The sequence below is a fragment of the Pseudophryne corroboree genome, chromosome 12, assembly GCF_028390025.1.
Source record: "Pseudophryne corroboree isolate aPseCor3 chromosome 12, aPseCor3.hap2, whole genome shotgun sequence".
Taxonomy (NCBI): Eukaryota; Metazoa; Chordata; class Amphibia; order Anura; family Myobatrachidae; genus Pseudophryne; species Pseudophryne corroboree.
In genome coordinates, this window is record NC_086455.1 from 42,517,655 (window position 1) to 42,536,290 (window position 18,636).

The 18,636-nt window shown below is 43.8% G+C and overlaps 1 protein-coding gene across 9 annotated transcripts in view; it reads right to left on the reverse strand.

Annotated features, from left to right (window-relative positions):
* The window catches only part of CEP170B (centrosomal protein 170B), a 102,883-nt gene that overhangs the window by 49,679 nt on the left and 34,568 nt on the right, over positions 1-18,636 (reverse strand). For 5 of the 9 annotated variants that reach the window (XM_063947409.1, XM_063947407.1, XM_063947406.1 and 2 more), the window contains exons 4-9: positions 17,597-17,686; positions 15,600-15,680; positions 14,381-14,437; positions 11,954-12,092; positions 10,423-10,566; positions 4,331-4,804 (exon numbers count right to left, since the gene is read on the reverse strand). In XM_063947409.1, the coding sequence (XP_063803479.1) occupies positions 4,331-4,804; positions 10,423-10,566; positions 11,954-12,092; positions 14,381-14,437; positions 15,600-15,680; positions 17,597-17,686 (985 nt within the window). The remainder of the gene's footprint in view (positions 1-4,330; positions 4,805-10,422; positions 10,567-11,953; positions 12,093-14,380; positions 14,438-15,599; positions 15,681-17,596; positions 17,687-18,636) is intronic. The other 4 variants (XM_063947411.1, XM_063947408.1, XM_063947410.1 and 1 more) reach the window with 1 other exon arrangement.

Genomic DNA, 18,636 nt, shown 5'->3' on the forward strand with positions numbered 1-18,636 from the left:
TTGGACTAAATTTTTAGTGACACTGATGTCAGCAGTTGTGTTTTATTCCTCTATTTTAATAACTATAGTGCGTGACTACGCACCATAACACTGGATATCCTTATCCATTAGGAATTTATCTGACCCATTCTTAAAGGTGTTGACTGAGTCCGCCATTCAGGCAGGGAATTCCAAACACGTATTATCCTTACTGTGAAAAAACCTTTTTCACCGCTTTGTGCGGAATCTCCTCTCCTCTAACCTAAGCGAGTGTCCACATGTCCTCTGTGCTGATCTTACCAAAAACAGGTCCCGCGCAAGCTCTGTGTATTGTCCCCTTATATATTTGTAGATGTTGATAATGTCCCCTCTTAGTCTCCTCTTTTCCAGTGTAAGCATGCCTAGCCTTGCCAGCCTTTCCTCGTATTCCAGCGTTTCCATGCCCTTAATTAGTTTGGTCGCCTGCCTCTGGACCTTTTCTAGCTCCAGGATATCCTTTTTGTAGTATGGTGCCCAAAATTGTACACAGTATTCAAGATGTGGCCTCACTAATGATTTATATAATGGGAGTATGCCACTCTCGTCCCTTGCATAAATTCCCCATTTTATGCATGCTAATATCTTATTAGCCTTCTTTTCTGCAATCCTACTTTGGGTACTGCTGCTTAAGATTGCTATCTATGTGAATACCTAAGTCTTTTTCCAGTACAGAATCCCCTAATATTACCTAATTTAGTATGTAGGTGTTATTTTTGTTCTTGCTACCACAGTGCATTACCTTACACTTGTCTGTATTGAAGTTCATTCTCCATTTAGCTGCCCATGCTTCCAGTTTAACTAAGTCGTTCTGAAGAGACAAAGCATCCCTCTCCGTATTTATAACCTTACACAATTTGGTATTGTCTGCAAAAATTTACACCATACTCTCTAGACCTACTGTTAGGTCGGTAATGAAAATGTTGAACAATAGTGGTCCAAGTACAGACCCTTGTGGCACACCACTTAGTACTTCAGTCCAATTTGAAAATGATCCATTAACCACAACGCGCTGCTCCCTATTATCCAACCAATTTCTGACCCAAGTGCATATTGTGCTCCCTAGCCCTATTTCTTGTAGCTTATAGATAAGTCGCAAGTGTGGTACTGTGCCTAAAGCTTTGGCAAAGTGTAAAAATATTACATCCACCTCCTTACCCTGATCAAGGTTCGCACTAACTGTTTCATAAAAGCCAAGTAAGTTGGTTTGACATGATCTGTCCTTCACAAATCCATGTTGATTCCTTTTAATGACCTTACTGGCTTCAAGGAACTTCTGAATACTATCCCTTAGAATACCTTCCAATACTTTCCCCACTATAGATGTAAGATTAACTGTTCTATAATTACCCGGTTCAGCTTTACTTCCCTTTTTGAATATTGGCACTATTTCCGCTATACGCCAGTCTTTGGGAACCATACCTGATATAACTGAATCTTTGAAGATCAAATATAGCGGTCTTGCTAGTTCAGAGTGAAGCTCCATAAGAACCCTTGGGTCAATTCCATCGGGACCAGGTGACTTATTAATCTTTACATTTTGTAATCGGTCACAGACTACCTCCTCACTTAAATAAGCACTTAGCAGTGGGACATTATCTTTGTTGAGATTGTGTGTTAGTCCCTACATTTGGTCCGCTCTTGTAAATACCGTTGAAAAAAAGTTATTTAGTTTGTCCGCTATGTCATTATCATTTTTGATTAAGACTCCCAACTTGTCTTCTAAAGGGCCTATACTTTCCTTCTTTAATCTCTTGCTGTTGATGTATTTTAAAAAAAAAAATTGGGATTCGCTTTACTTTCCTTTGCTACTAGTTTTTCAGTTTCTACTTCAGGAAGAAGCAGAGCCTTGTGGCAATGCAACTTCCGGTGTTCAGTGCGGCTTCCGGTAGGACCCGGTGGCCCAGCAGCAGGGCCAGGAAGACATCCAGCACTGCATGCTGAGGAGCACAACTGGGGAAGGAGAGGGTTGAAGCTACACAAGCGGCTACACAGAAGCTCACCGCAGAGTGAGCAACGGGAACAAGACACCACATCGTGAGGGTAAGTTGCACCTGGCAGGCAGGGACGCCGGTCTCAAAGAACACGACTCCCATCAGAAACCATTCATTGAGAGAGAACTGCTTCTGGGCACAGTTACTCGGACTTATACTGGGGGACACAGAAGTCTCCTTTTGGAAAAAACTGCCACTTGATATATCTGGAATAGAGACATTCTTTGCTCTCAAGACTGTTCATTACTGTATCCATCATATGACATCAAGTTTGCATTAATTTCTCTACACATCAGTTTGTTCACACTGCATGCATGCCCACTGCTATGAACATAGATAATACTGTGTGATCACTCAAATTACATGTGGACTAATATATATGCAATATTGTACTGTCTGTTATACTGAGCATTGTGACTGCAAAAATAAAAGTATTTACAGACCATAATGACACTTGTTTCACACATACAACACCGAATATAGGGTTGGGCACAGGTATCAAAAACCTGCACAATATACTTTTGTAAGGTGCAAGTTCCTCTGGCAGCGGGGTCCACCCTGCCCTCTGCACTGGGCCGTTACTTTGAAACTGCTCAAAAGGGTCTGTTTGGGGGTCCAGGGGATAATTCACTGCTGGTGTGGGTATCAGTGGGCCCTTTAGTCCTCAGGGGCCCCGGCGCAATGCACCTGCTGCACCAATGGTAATTCCACCTCTGGGTGGAGTGTTAAATTGAGCTCTACATCTGAGGACGTATGGCGCAAACAGAATGGGTGTCTGAGGACACATCTGTATGGCTGCGCATATTAATGCTTATTAAGTAGAGATGAGCGTGTTCGGTTTTACTCGGATTTATCCGAATCTCCTTATTGGCTCACGGACGTCACGTGTTTTGGTTAGCCAATAAGAAAAATCCAGAAAAAAAGAACTTGCGATAGTTCTGGCGTTAAGAACCGAGTAAATCCGAACCCGCTCATCTCTATTATTAAGGCAAGGAATATTTGCACATTTTCCTGCGCAACTCTCTGGGGTTTGAGGGAAAATAAGCAAAGATACATTTTCACCAGGACACACTCTGCAACACATCGCCGAGAATCGAATTCCCCCCTCACACTTTTCTGGTCAAAGGCAAGACATTATTTCCTGCAAACATCCAATCTGTCTTACAAACATACTGTATGTAGTAAATATATACACACCGTAGGCCTCAACTATTTGAAGCATGATCTGTTGGGAAAAATTCTAGGGGATGAATTCAGTTACCCTGATAAAGTGTTAAGTTAAAGCGTATCAACTTAACGGACATATTGGGGGGTATTCAATTATTTTCACCCCCTTCCACACCCGTTCTGTTTCTGCCGACGGGTGTGGTTTCATAATTTCAGCTTGCTACCCCTGGGGTAGTGAGGCGCCCAACCCTTTATGCAGCTAAACCAGATTGTTATGGCCGCAATATGCGCAATAACGGGGATCACTTTAGAAAGGAGAATGGGCGTAATATATCATTTGAATACCACCCATTGAACGTTAATTCTACTTATCACCTGTATGCGCGCTCCTGTTTTTTTGCACAATTCAATTATAAAACAGGGAAAAGGCAAACTAATATAGGATAACAGTATAGAAGTCTATTATTGGCCATAAAAAGTATATGTAGTTCTTAATATGTGTCAAATAGCTATTTTATGCATTATTCTAAAACCGTTTTCTGCAAAATATGTTCTCTCATTAAATTAGGGGTGCAGAAGTACGCCAATTAGTAGATTTTTGTGTCATTTTAGGAGACTTAAAAAACCACCAACCTGGAAGCCTAAAACCACCTTTCCCATTCGTACAGCACCCCCAATATACCTACCCCATATCCTGAAACCCTTTATTCTGCACTTTGCGTTTTTTTCACCCCAAAAGTGACAAGTTTGCCAAATTAAGCTAATTAATAAATTCAAAGTGCCTAATTAGTCACTAAGGGGGGTGTTCAAGTGGTTCTGAACGAAGTCCCAACATTTTTATCTTAAAATAGGAGTTTCCACCAACTTTTCACCTGCTCAGGAGGTGGTGAAAAGAAATCCCCATTAAAACCTATGGAGAATTAACGTGGGTAAAGTTTTGCAGACAACTGAATAGCTGCGTTTTCGCAAGTCCTGGTAAAAGTCTGTATTACACGTGAAAACGGGTTATTGCGGCTAATTGAATTCTACCTAAGTGGCAATAGCACGACACCCACTTGTAGCAATCATCTTAATAATAAACTAGTTTAAACTAGGACTGTATCAGCAGAAGCACCACGCTGTGGGAGTTTCCTGACAATACGGTACGGGCTTACCTTTGAGAGTTCTGTTGTGAATGGGAAGGTCACTTTTTGTACTGTAAGCATCTTCTCCAGGAGAAGGCCTTCTTATTAAACTTGGGTCATTATGAACCAACCAGTCAGCCACTTTATTTTCCACGCTCAACATTTCTGCTGGACCAGAGTCCTTACCACCTATCCTCCTCTGCCTCATTGAGAACTTTGTGACGTGGTCTTTAATTTTAATTTTCCCAGGCCGGCAGTCATCAAACTCGATCGTGAATGAGGCGTGGCTCTGCACCACAGGCGGTGTAACAGAATCCGTATCCTTTGTAGGGATTTCATGGACCTGAGCCTCTGGGGTTTTGGCCGGTTGCTGAAAGTCTTTTGTGGGAATTTCAAAATAGCTGGGTTCTCTCCTGAACGAGTAGAGCGACTGGTCAAGGGCATCTCTGTACCCCATGTTACCATTCATTTCTTCCTCGTGCTGAGACATCTCTTTTGGTAGCTCTACAATATAAAATAAAAATACTTTAACACAGTTGTCAGCTGTAGCATTGCATTTGCTTTATTACAAGGAGAAAACCTACATTCAGAGAGAAAAATCCATCAAGGACATTGTTCAACTGGTTGAGGTTTTGCTTCCTTTTTGCAAATGTCCTTTTATCTCGTCATTCCTTTTGCTGCAATTATTAGATCTTTTTATGTAGCTGTAGTGGTCAAGTATAGATTAAAATGATGAAGTCATAAATGCCTTGCTACACTATCATAAAGATCTATTACAAGCCATCGCCACCTCAATGATTTTTTGTAGTCAGACAGCTATAATCCTTCTCAACAAATAAAAGAATGACTGTTCTCATGATTTTAGGCTACAAAGCTTTTGTTTATGGGATTTATTTCCTCATCACTGATTGTAAAATAAGTGAAAGATACATAAATATTTAAAGTAGAATTCACAGGACAAGGGCCCTCATTCTGAGTTGATCGCTCGCTAGCTACTTTTTGCAGCCGTGCAAACGCATGGTCGCCGCCCATGTATTTACGCTTTGCAAGTGTGCGATCGCATGTGCAGCCAAGCGGTACGAAAAAGTTTTTTGCAGTTTCTGAGTAGGTCTGAACTTACTCAGCCCTTGCGATCACTTCAGCCTGTCCGGTCCCGGAATGGACGTCAGATACCCGCCCTGCAAACGCCTGGACATGCCTGCGTTTTCCCTACCACTCCCAGAAAACGGTCAGTTGACACCCATAAACGCCCTCTTCCTGTCAATCTCCTTGCGATCGGTTGTGCGAATGGATTCTTCGCTAGAAGCATTGCACAGCAACAATGCTGGTTGTACCCGTACGACATACATGCGCATTGCGGTGCATACGCATGTGCAGTTTTGCCGTTTTTTAAATTGATCGCTGTGCTGCAAAAATCGGCAGCGAGCGATCAACTCGGAATGACCCCCAAAATCATAATACATGCCAGAATTGTATGGAAAATAAAAGCCACAAGCTCTTATATTATACAGTATTTAGGCTTTATTGGAGCTAACTAGGTCTAAGATTGCAATTAACTAACAGAATGGGCTTCATTTTTTATTCCATGCCAACTCCTGCTGTAACTTTGTAGCCGCGGTCGAAGTGCAGTTTTCTTTACCACGTCACCCCAAACAGTTTCCACTAAGCTCTCATGATAGAAGCAATTATAAATGTGTAACGCTACAGTATGCTAGCAAATTATAGTATAATATACTATAATCAAATATATTTATCATGAAAGTGTATGGAAGCTTGAACCTTGGAATTTAGTATAGCAGATTCAATTACAGTCAATGCAAGGGAGTCAGTAACAGGTAGTGCTAGACCTTGGTTACAAGGAGATTACAGTAAATATCTTGTTACAGAAGCTGGAACGGGGGAGGCAGAGGGCATATGGTTACATACCCGCAAACTGTCCTGACCTGACCTAAGCGGTGGGGAAAGGGTTCGGAGGTCACTCTCTCAGCGGTGCTAAATGGATTCAAGGCGCCTGCGCACAGTATCCAAACACTAATGAGCGTAGCTGGAGGCAGGCCAGCAGCACAGGGAGTGCTGGACACAGCCCCAGCGTTATAAGTAATATGGGGGACTAGTGCACATCCACTTTCCAAACGGATAAGTGACATTGGTGGGGGGAGGGGGGGGGGGGGGGGGGGGGGAGTAATTGGAGATCTCTATGTAAAAGATTATTATTGCATAGAGACAGATGGCATGCACAGAAAGCCGCACCTATAGGTGAAGGGCCAGCTTGCCCAATGAAACTTATTTTGTGCTATAAAAAAGTAATCAATTAACAGACTACAAGCTAATAGGAATTCAGGTATAGGCATAAGGCATGAAAGGGGACAAGAAAGGGGCATGAGTAGGCTGAAAATAGCAGTGTCACATTTGGGAAGCGAGTTGTGATGGGTAGGATTTTGAATAACGTACATGTATTGAATAAGAGGAACACGTGGTTATTTAGTAACCAAGCTACTTTGTTACCACATGATGTTCAATGTCCGTATTTCTCAAACCCAAACCTCTTGGAACCCTAATAGTGCATGTTTTCCAGATCATCTTAGAGCACAGGTGTCAACTGACTAACACAAAAGATCTACAGAGAATACTATTTCTATAGAACAGTGATTTTCAACCTTTTTTTACTCGCGGCACACCGAACAATATTTTAAAAGTGCCAAGGCACACCATCCGTTACCCCACAGAAAAAAGCAAAACACACACATTGGCCCTCACAGTAAAAAAAATAAAAAAAATAAATCCACACATACATTGGCCTACACAGAAAAAACAATCACATTGCTCCCCACATAAATCCTATTGCTCCACACATAAATCAATCACATTTCTCCCCACACAAATCCTATTGCTCCCCACATGAATTATTCACATTGTTCCCCCCATAAATCCATAAATTCTTATTCTCCCCACATAAATCCTATTGAAATCCTATTGTTCCCCACAGGAGAAATAAAGTAACAAATATTATTACCAGCTGTCCTCCTCCCTGTCACTCAGTGGCGGGGGTTGTTCATAGTGGAGTGCTGCGAATACTGAGCAGCAGGCGGTCGGGCAGGTGTGGATGTGGGTGGGCAAGGAAAGCTGTGGATGCGGACGGGAACTGGAAGATGTGTATGCAGGCAGGTGGGCTGGCTGGGTGGTGAGACGCGGCGGCTGTGACCTATGATATCACATCGTTTTCAAGGCATAGGTCATGGCCGGAGCACGACTGATCCTCTAAGAAGAGCCCGGACCAACAGTTCACTCTGAAGGTGCAGGAAGCTGCTCTGGCTCCGCGGCACACCTTGCAACTGGTCGCGGCACACTGGTTAAAAAAGCCTGCTATAGAGTGTAAGCTTGCAAGCAGGGCCTTCCTACCTCTATGTCTGTCTGTTTTTACCCAGTTTTGTTCTATTACTGTTGTTCTAATTGTAAAGCGCAACGGAATATGCGGCGCTATATAAGAAACGGTTATTAAATAAATAAATAATTTCTGAAGATACATTGAAAACATGCACTGTCAGCGTTCCATGAGGACAGAGTTTGAGGAACACTGTTCTAGGTAATAATCTTTACTCATTTTAGCATGCATTTCATAGGGGATGCGAATAAAAATGAGGGACGTTTTCAATACTGTAATTATGGAATAAGCAGAAACATAGTTGCAATCAAGGCTGTTGTGGAACCTTGGAAATATCTAGTTTGTCAATGTTAATGCTGTCGATAGTCAATATGTCGACTGCATTATGGGGCCGATTCATAGGTGGATGCAGATCACTGCATATGCAGCCAGATCTCCGTCCATCTCCTCACATTCTGGGAGCCACCCAGCACAGGGCGAATGCCACCCAGCAAGTGTGACGGGCTGCCTCCAGATACGTCCGCAATTAGATTGCGGACGCATGGAACCAAGGTTGACTCCTTGCAGCGCAGTATGTCTGCACAGTCAGACGCCATTTTTTTAAATGAAGCGGCTGCGTGTGACGTCACACAGCCACCCCAAAAATGGTCACGACGTCTCTGATCGCCCTGCCCCCTCAATGATGCGACGCCGAACGGCTGCCGCTGTCAATCACACTGCGACCGCATTAGGGATGCAGCTGCAATGTGTAAGGTCGCGCATGCCCACTACGGCCAGTGCACATGCGCAGACCACCCGTTCAGGTCTGAATGACCCAATGACCCTCTACATCTATGGAAGATTGCAGACACTGTTTTTTTAAAGCAGCGTAACAGTGTTGGCAAAATGTCTTTAAACATGATCGTATACCACCATGTTTAAAGTCATCAAGAATCCCATCCCGTCACTCTCCACTATCATAATGGTGTTTACTAACGCTGAACGCTTGAATAAATTCACAAAGGACTGCTCTTTGGCACAACAGAGAATGGGGGTAATTCAGATCTGATCGCAGCAGAAAAGTTGTTAGCAGTTGGGCAAAACCATGTGCAGTGCAGGTGGGGCAGATATAACATGTGCAGAGAGAGTTAGATTTGGGTGGGGTGGGGTGTGTTGAAACTGAAATCTAAATTGCAGTGTAAAAATAAAGCAGCCAGTATTTACCCTGCACAGAAACAAAATAACCCACCCAAATCTAACTCTCTCTGCACATGTTATATCTGCCCCACCTGCAGTGCGCATGGTTTTGCCCAACTGCTAACAAATTCGTTGCTGCGATCAACTCTGAATTACCCCCTATGTTCTTTCTGAGGCAACTCAGGAAATTCAACATCCCGCAGAAGCTGCTGCTCACTTTCTACACAGCCATTGTGGAGTATGTCCTATGCTCATCAATCACAGTATGGTATGGAGCTGGCAAAGACTGCGACAGACGGCGGCTACAGAGGGTGGTAAGGTCGGCAGAAATGGGTCGCCGGGGCCGATCTCCCCTCTGTCCACGACATATACATGTCCAGAGTCAAGAAGCGGGCTGGGAAAATCGTGGCGGACAAGCTACACCCTGGTCACGTCCTGTTTGGAAACTCTCCCATCAGGCAGGCGTTACAGGTCCATTCCCGCCAAGTCGACCAGAACCTCTAAAAGCTTCTTTCCACTAGCAGTTCATCTACATCAACAGTGTCTAAAATGCCTGGAGCTATGAACTGAGATGCTATCTTGCACAGTGTTCCCGTAGTAATGTATGCTATGTATGTATGGGAACAGGACGAGATCCCAGCGGTCAGGAGACCGACGCCGGGAGCCCGCTTGCCACGCTTCGGGCCCAGTGGCGACCTACGCCACCTACGGTCGCCACTGGTTTCTATTCCCCTCCGGGTGGTGGCATGGACCACCACCCAAGACGGGTAACCAGCTGGCGGTCAGGACTCCGACCGCCGGTATTTCAGCTGGAGTCGGGATTCCGGCGTCGGTATCCTGACTGCCGGGATCCCGACAGGCGGTCAATTGACTGCCTCCCGTATGTATGTCTACATGTTATGTACCGTACCATGTTAAGTAACCCCCCTCCATGTTATTATTTGGCAATGCATTGTAACCGCATACAATTCCTAGTATACTCAAGTATACCTGGCCAATAAAGCGGATTCTGGTTCTGATTCTCTTGCGGTAGGAGCTGTCCATCGCAATGATAGGACTTTGGGTTATAAACCCGGAAGAAGTCCTATCTGTGCATGCGTCCGGTGATGCCTGCACCGCGAGGGGTTGCTGGGAATTGGATCCCTCTCAGTGGGGAAATGCAAAAGATGCCCAAAGGCTTCTATATATCAACATCATCTAAAGATGACATTGCCCACCGCATCCAAACCTGGGAATCTATCGCATTGGTGCATATGCAGTAAGCGGTCAAAGCTCCAAAAACTGCAGTTTTGGATGTTTGAACACATTTTACAACTCGACGCATCCCCCCCATAATGTTGACAGGATGCCTTTAATCAACATTACAATAGTGTTGGCAATCTCCCATTGATATAATGCTATCGACATATTGACTAAATCGACAGTATCAACAGAAACAAAATATATGTATCCCATGGAACCTCACAGCTAATTGAATCAGCAGCGCTGGGAACTACTATATAAATACAATTGTACTTTTCTCCAAGTAGGGTCCAACTTAAGACAACACAAGAGGCCTGCTTACCTGAATAGTGATCTTCTGGCCTTCTGCCCTCATGCTTCTCATGCTTATTATTTGCATCATCATCCCCCCACCAGGACGGCTGGCCGTACAGGGGTGTGCGATAGATGGAAGGCTCTATAGGAATAACATCACACAGATCATCACCTTGTGTGACAAAGAGATATATCGTTCAGCATACATGTCACCTGCCCACACACTCACTATGATGTGGTGACTTTACCAATGAAAGGGTCTTTTAATCACATCACACCAGCTGGCTAAATTCCAATAACAATAATTCTCTATGACAGAACACCATTGTTTCAGGTTTAATTATACAAGAGTGCGGAAGGTTTCTGAAAAAATGTGAAATCTGCTGAGAGTCAGTGCGCTAAGGTAAGCAAATAAAAATAAAATGATATGTGGACAATTTTATATAGAGGTGCGCACGACTGCTCGGCTACCTCATCAGTTCCTGCAGGAGCCCGACATCACCACCCTCTGCTGTTATCCCTTATATACTTTAATCAACTATATGGACTGGCTACATTAAAATACTTTCTGCTGCATTTAACATTCTAATATTCTACTTTGTTGTACATACAGCTTGTCGACAAATCAGCATGATGACCCCAGAAGGCAGGTGCTGGCATGTTGTCGCCACTTTAACCATTTTACAATTGTAAACGTGACGATAATTTATCGTGTTTACAGTTGCATAGCCGGCAGATGTAAAATACTGTCTACAAATGGATTGTTGGCAAGCAAACCACATCCTGGTCATCTGTGTGTCTCCATTTTCAAGTTATGAACAAAACAGGTTCTCTGACACTAGTCAAAATGAACCAGCCCAGTTCATATAACTTCATACACTCCTGGAGCCAGGGGCTTAAAGTGGTCCTGGAGCGGTGGGGGAACTCATTTTCCCTCCAACCACCTCTCATCTTGTCTTCAGGAAGCTCTTCTTCATGGCCCCTTTTAACTTCAGCAGTGGTGACAGCATTACTAACATACGCCGTGCTGGAAAATGAAGCCACTTGGACCTGAGGAGGGGATGAATGCTGTACAACACACACAGTATGTGCGAGTACTAGGAAAGGTGGGCTGTAAATGGAGGAGGACCATGAAGCCACCAGGACCTGAGGAAGGTGAAGGTGGCTGCAGCTCATCAGTAGCGCTAGCGCCGCTTGCATCATCTATTGATGTAGGTGATGGGGCAGGTTTTTCTGTTGAAATTACTGTGCGGGGAAATTGAGGTGGTGGAACTAGTTCCCCCTACCATTTCAGGTGGTGGAACTCAATTCCACCTCGTCCTTCCCCACTTTAACCTCTGCCTGGAGCAAGTGGCAAAATCTAGCAACTCCTATTGCAATGCCACCAAACTATCCACTCTGTTTCAGTGTTAGGAGAGCAGGCTTGAGTGCAAAGCATTGTGCAGATGTCACCCAATTGCACCAGTCATCTGAAATAATTGTCTCCAGTTGTAGCTCTAATAAATAAAAATAATTAAAAAAGCCTAGAAAAGAGACACTTGTAGAACCAAGACACCTACCACTGGGCAATTTCTTATCCGTCTTGTCATGTTTCCCAGACGAGGAGTCTGCGTGAGAAGGTTGTTCCCTTAGATGCTCTGCCCTTGCGGATACCGGGGTCTTTAAATTCATCTGAAGTTGGCTGGTATATTTTTCATGCTGGAAATAAAAGTACTTGCGATGACCAAACGGTCAAATGTGTGAAATAGCTAAACTCGCCATAATCTGGACTATAAAATATAGCGTATTCTACCGACACATGATTTCCTATTTCTTTCTTAATTAGCAGGTATATGTAATAATAATAATTTTTTATAATACCATTCAGTGTTGGTCAGAGAGGTGTGACAAGCAAAGGATTGCAGAGCTGTTGGGACGTCTCTGTTTGAATACTTTTAATTCAATAAAGCATTAGACCAGGGGTAGGCAACCTGCGGCTCTCCAGCTGCTGTGGAACTACACATCCCAGCATGCCCTTCCACAGGTTTTCTGTTAGGATGTTCTAAAACTGTGGCAGGGCATGCTGGGATGTGTAGTAATGAGGCAGCTGGAGAGCCGCAGGTTGCCTACCCCTGCATTAGACTATGCCTGATCATAGTGGCTTTTACTGTACATTTAATTATGATGTGATTAGGGACAGTTTGTAGAATGCACACCAAGAAATCAAGAAGATGCCTGAAGCCTACAGTACATTATAAATATAATACAAGGTTCCCAAGGTATTCCATTAACAAATAAAGGCTACAGGTCAAATCAAATTATAAGGACGTAAGAACAACCAGTGATCGAGAAAAAAACTGTAATCCTTGAGACTTATATAATAACTAGCTGGAGGTATCCGGGATTTTAGGAATGTCTGTTTACAAAAATAAATGGAAATATTTAACACATAGTATAAATAACATTGTAGATAGCTGAATATCCGTGCTTCGTTACGGGATGAGGCTGGTAATTAGAATGTTAGTTGTTCATTAATTTACGTTGGTTGGAAATCTAGTATATACTGTAGGCATATCTTGCTTCCCTGACGCACATTGTGTAGTGGCCGGACCCCTTTTTGGTCCCCCAAGGTACCATGCTCTTCCCACTATACAACTCTCAGTCTGTAGCTTCCTGCTGCCTCCATTTCCCTCCTCACATCACGTCAGTGCCCCTGTGAAATTATCGATTTATTTACAGTTTCTTATATAGCACAGCACATTATCTATCTCCTGATATACTCTGTGCTGCTGGGGGACCGTGCCACTTCCATTATATAACTCCCAGTGTGTGGGTTCGTGCTACCTCCATTCCCCTCCTCACATCATGTCACTGCCCCTGTCACATGCAGCCCTGTCCTGCCTGACATATCATGGATCTCCTAATATACTCTGTGCTGCTGTGGGACCCTGCTCCTCCCACTATATAACTCTCAGCGTGTGGCTTCCTGCTACCTCCATTCCCCTCCTCACATCATGTCACTGCCCCTGTCACATGCAGCCCTGTCATCACTGACATATCATGCATGTCCTGATATAGTCTGTGCTGCTGACCCACCCCTAGGGGTGCTAGTGGTGTGTTACCCCCACAGTGTGTGTTCCCAGAGTGTAAGTAATATGTGTAGCAAGTTTGGTGTAAATTGCTCCAGGCAATCCAGAGTTATGCTGTCTGCTGAAATACTCTGCGCTGCTGCCTCACCTCTAGGGGTGCTAGGGGTGTATTACCCGCACAGTGTTTGTTCCCAGCTTGTAAGTCATATGTGTAGCAAGTTTATTGTAAATTGGTGCAGGCATGCAGGAGTTGTGCTGTCTTCTGAAATACTCTGTGCTGCTGTCCCACCCCTAGGGGTGTCTAACCCCCACAGAGTTTGTTCCCAGATTGTAAATCAGATGTGTACCAAGTTTGGTGTAAATTGTTCCAGGCATTCCAGAGTTATGCTGTCTGCTGAAATACTCAGTGCTGCTGCCTCACCCTTAGGGGTGCTAGGGGTGCTAGGGGTGTCTCTCCCCCCCCCCCCCCACAGTGTTTGTTCCCAGATTGCAAGGCATATGTGTACCAGTTTTTGAGTACATTGCTCCAGCAATTCAGGAGTTATGATGTCTCCTGATATACTCTGTGCTGCTGCCCTAGGGGTGCTAGGGATTTCTAATTGTTTTAGTTGCATCGGCCGTGTTTTAATACGCTCGTATGTAAAATTTCACGATCTTCGCTTGTAAACTGTGGATTTGTATAGAAAGACAGAAGGACAAATTTTCGCTTTTATATAGTAGATAACCATTGCCTGTAACAGGTTATCTAAGAACATAACCTGCCACAGTAGACAGGATATTGGAGTCAGTTTTGCATCTGTCTATTGGCTAGATATTACATCTTTATGTACGGATTGTAGCAATATGATTTGCAGATTATTATCACATTAGTCCTCAGTTAATAATACATAATAAAATGCGTAGTGTAATATAACTAACCTTTAATGCCTCTTCCGGGACATTATGCTGGATCTGTTCCAACACGTACATATTAACATGTATACAAATAGATAAGGAAAAAGGAAATATAAGCATCAAAGCTCTGGAAGACCGTATCATCCTCTGAAGTGACCTTTGCTGTGGTCATAAAGGAAATCCATCAAATTACTAACATCAGTGTCTTGTGTGATGTGCAAATCTTTTCACCGTCTAATAACTCACCACATATTTAGCATTCTGGTCAGTGTGATTTTCATTACCTGTAAAGATTAAACTGCAGCAGGCGGTGACGTCGGTCAGTGAGGAGACTGAAGACGGTGACGGAGTATATTTGCAATCAATTAGAGAGCAACATTATATGAGTTTCAAGACAACCAATCATTTTGGTTGGTTCATAAATATGCATAGAGTCTGGCTGTCCAATGATTGCAATTAAAATCCCAAACTTCCAAATTAGACTGCGATTAGCAAGAATGACGAGAGCTGCATGTTATCGATTCGGCTAAGAATAGACGTTCTAAGATATATAACAGACCTGGGGGCATATTTACCAAGCCTTGGATGGAGATAAAGTGCACGGAGATAAAGTGCTAGCAAATCAGCTCCTTACTGTCATTCTTCAAACACAGCCTGAGACATGGCAGTTAGGAGCTGATTGTCTGGTACTTTATCTCTGTCCAAGGCTACTACAGACCTGATGGCGCAGAGTGCGTTCCACATAATGTTCCATTTATTTATATTACTGAAAACTATCATCGTATCTATAAAATATCATCTATTCCAATCTTGGAGACACTTTTATTAACTGTTACAGCGCTGGAATTATTGGTATCCAGAAAGTCTCCTATGGTAATTCAACATCAATACTGCACCTATGAGACACCTTTCCTTTTACTGATCTTCCTTCAAATCACAAAAAACACTTAGGGGTCTATTTACTAAGCAGTGATAAGAGCGGAGAAGTGAGCCAGTGGAGAAGTTGCCCATGACAACCAATCAGCACTGAAGTAACATCTATAATTTGCATACTATAAAATTATACAGAGCTGCTGATTGGTTGCCATGGGCAACTTCTCCACTGGCTCACTTCTCCGCAAATGTCCCCCTTAGACCTTTACACTGATTCTGGTGAATGAATAGCTTGTAGTATGCATGGCTCTGACCTTGCTATGGCTTTGTACAGTACAACCCTGGTGCTTCCATAATAATTATAAAGGATATCATAGCCAAACCGAATGCTGTCATTTAGTTTCAGTGTGATATATTTCTGATCAGGGATCCTCACATCATTCACAAATGTCTATAGAGAGAGAGACAGAGAGAAATTATAACCAGGTTTGTGCTAATGCTCTGCCTACTGCAATAATATGCTTATTAGAAATCACCAGACAGAATTCAAAGTAAAGAGTAAATAAAAAAAGGAGCAATTCACTCCTCGTACAAACCATGTTGCAATCTACTCGGTCGAGTCACATTATTATGACCACCTACTACATGTGATGTCGGCAGTGCGTAGCCCATGAAGTACGTCACGTGTCGTGCGTTGGCTTGGTGGGTATATAAGGTGTGCGATAGGCCGTCTGCACAAATATTACTCGTTGCTGCCATGGACAAAAGGGGGGATTTATCAGAGTTGCAAAAAGGGAGGATTATTGGCTTTCGGGCCAAGGGCGGCAGTATTTCTGAAACAGCGCAGTGTGTGAACTGTTCGCATCCTGCTGTGGGGAAGGTGTATCCTGACTGGACAAATGGCATCACTGCGAATAACAGACGTTTTTCTGCGCATGCGCAGTTGCAAATATTCGCTCGGCTATGTGCGGTTTGCAGCATACTTGCCTACTATCCCAGAATAGCTGGGAGGCTCCCGAAAATCTGGTGGTGCTCCCAGCCTCCCGGAAGAGTGACAAGTCTCCTGGCAAGAGGCCACCCACCCGCATCTGCCCATAACCCCCGACACACCTGTCTAAAGCGGGAGGTCTTGGGGGTCCGCTGACAAAATGCTCGCTGAATCACGTTATCATGGCCCTTCACCCTGCCTCATAACGCCAGTTATCTTAGCATTATCTAGCATTGGCAGGGCTATGATGTCGTGCTCCCACGTCCCCATTTCGTCGTCATGTTTCCCCAGCCACGCCCCCTCCAGGAGGGTTTAGCCAAAATGTTTGTAAGTATGGCTTGCAGGTGCCGCTGAATCATGCCCGATGTACACACAAAGGCACTGTCGAGGTTCAGACAGGCACTATCATATTTCCTGGGCAGTGAGTAAAAATACACACACACACACAGATGATCCGACTTATGGGCGTGTTATAGGAGGGTGATGCGGAACGTCGCTGAAGTGTTTGCGCACTCAGACGCTCAAATGTTCACTTTGGAGGCCGCACTCTGAGGTAAATCTGCACTTGGTGCGACTGATGGTGACGACTAAAGAGGCCCCAGGTGGTATAACAACATCTACAGACGCTGAAAGTGGTCATCTGAGTTATTGCAGTGTCATTCGCACGTACTGTGGCATATCTATAATGGGTGGGTGCAGTGTGTGTGTGGTGTGAAACCAGGGGAACCCATTTTTTCAATAGTTACTTCTTTGGAAGCCTGCGGCGACAACGCTGCACAAATCAGCGGGAAAATGACACGGCGGCCATTTTCCCAGTGTTTTGTCCATGCGAAGTATGTAGGAAAAAATAGTTTGAAAAAAAAGGACACCACACCATTTCCCCGGAGACCTGCGCACCACCTAGTGCTCAGAATCAATATTCTGCTGCCAGCTAGTGATATGCCCCGTTACACCAGGGAAAGACTTTGCAGCGGCATTTGCATAGAGTCGCAGACTGGCAACCGTGAACAGATGCTGCTGCATCTGCCTCTGAATCAGGCAATAAATCTGCCCCACCTGCAATGCAACATGGTTTTGCCAAGGTTCAAATTGCTTCTGTTTATGATATGCTCCCAGCGCTGAATCAGAAAAAAAAACAAAAAACACTGTAGGCGGTTTGCTATTATAAAGTCATATCTGAAATAATACAGTACACACCACCGATTGCAATCAACCCAACTCCATCTGTAGCTACTTACTGATGCTCAAATTTACCTTTACTAAAGGGCCACTGGATTCATTTTCATAATTTTGTGGGTTCGTTAAGATCATGCATGAGCTCGGAACAGCCTCTTTTCTTGCTATATAATAGTTACATGGCATACGGCGCTGGCACTTACTCCGTTTAAACTCCCGAGGTCCTTCACGCGATGCTCATCCTTGTCACTGTCGTAGTTAATTACGGCATGCTGTTTATCCACACTGCGGGACTGAGAGAAAACACACAGATCTATAATTCATCGGCTGCTGTTACAGCTGGGAAGACAATGAGAATGTAGAGTGAAGCGGCAGGCCTAGATTTTGTGTAACCCCACGTCTAGGGAACCTGCAGCAGGCCTTCCACTGTCGTGTCTGGGAAATATTTCAAACAAGAAGTGAATACTTTAATCCCATTATTCCAAGGGAATGAACGCAGACAACAAGGCATTTAATGACATTCTAGAAACCGTAACTGGTACTACTGGGAACAGGTAGAAAAATGGCATCTGACATTGTGATCAGCTCAGGGCAGTTTGAAGGCACTTGTGGACCCTCTGCTGTTAGGTAAAAGTGTCCCATGACAATATAGTACTTCCGTTCTCTGTAAAATATAAGACAAAGCCAAAAAGACACACACACCACCCAATACATACAATGCAGTCCGGCTTTATTATATATATATATATATATATATATATATATATATATATATATATATATATATATATATATATATATATATATATATATATAAAGAAAAAGATCCCGGCACTCCCACTTCAAAGAACAATTTGCTGCGGTGCCCTCCTTAAGAAACAAAGCAATTTCTCCATGAAGTAGGTAAAGGTAGGCGGCACTCAAGCAGACTCGTGGGTAATGAAGAAAAGCGGTCCGTTTATTGATCCGACATGTTTCGGGGAATACCCCGTCCTCAGGGCCTAACCTATACATACATACACACACACACTCTCTGTATGTAATCCTGGCGGCCATTTGTCCGACAGGTGGGACAGAATGCTCTGCTCCTGGACTTCCCTCGTAATGTATAATTGCCATCACCTGTGCTGAAACACCTTTATTATCCATTAACCTGTTCAAAACAAGTGCTGGCAATCATACATTAAGAGACAAGACCAGGAGCAGAGCATTGTGTCCCTCCTGTAGAGGGTCATGTTTGGAG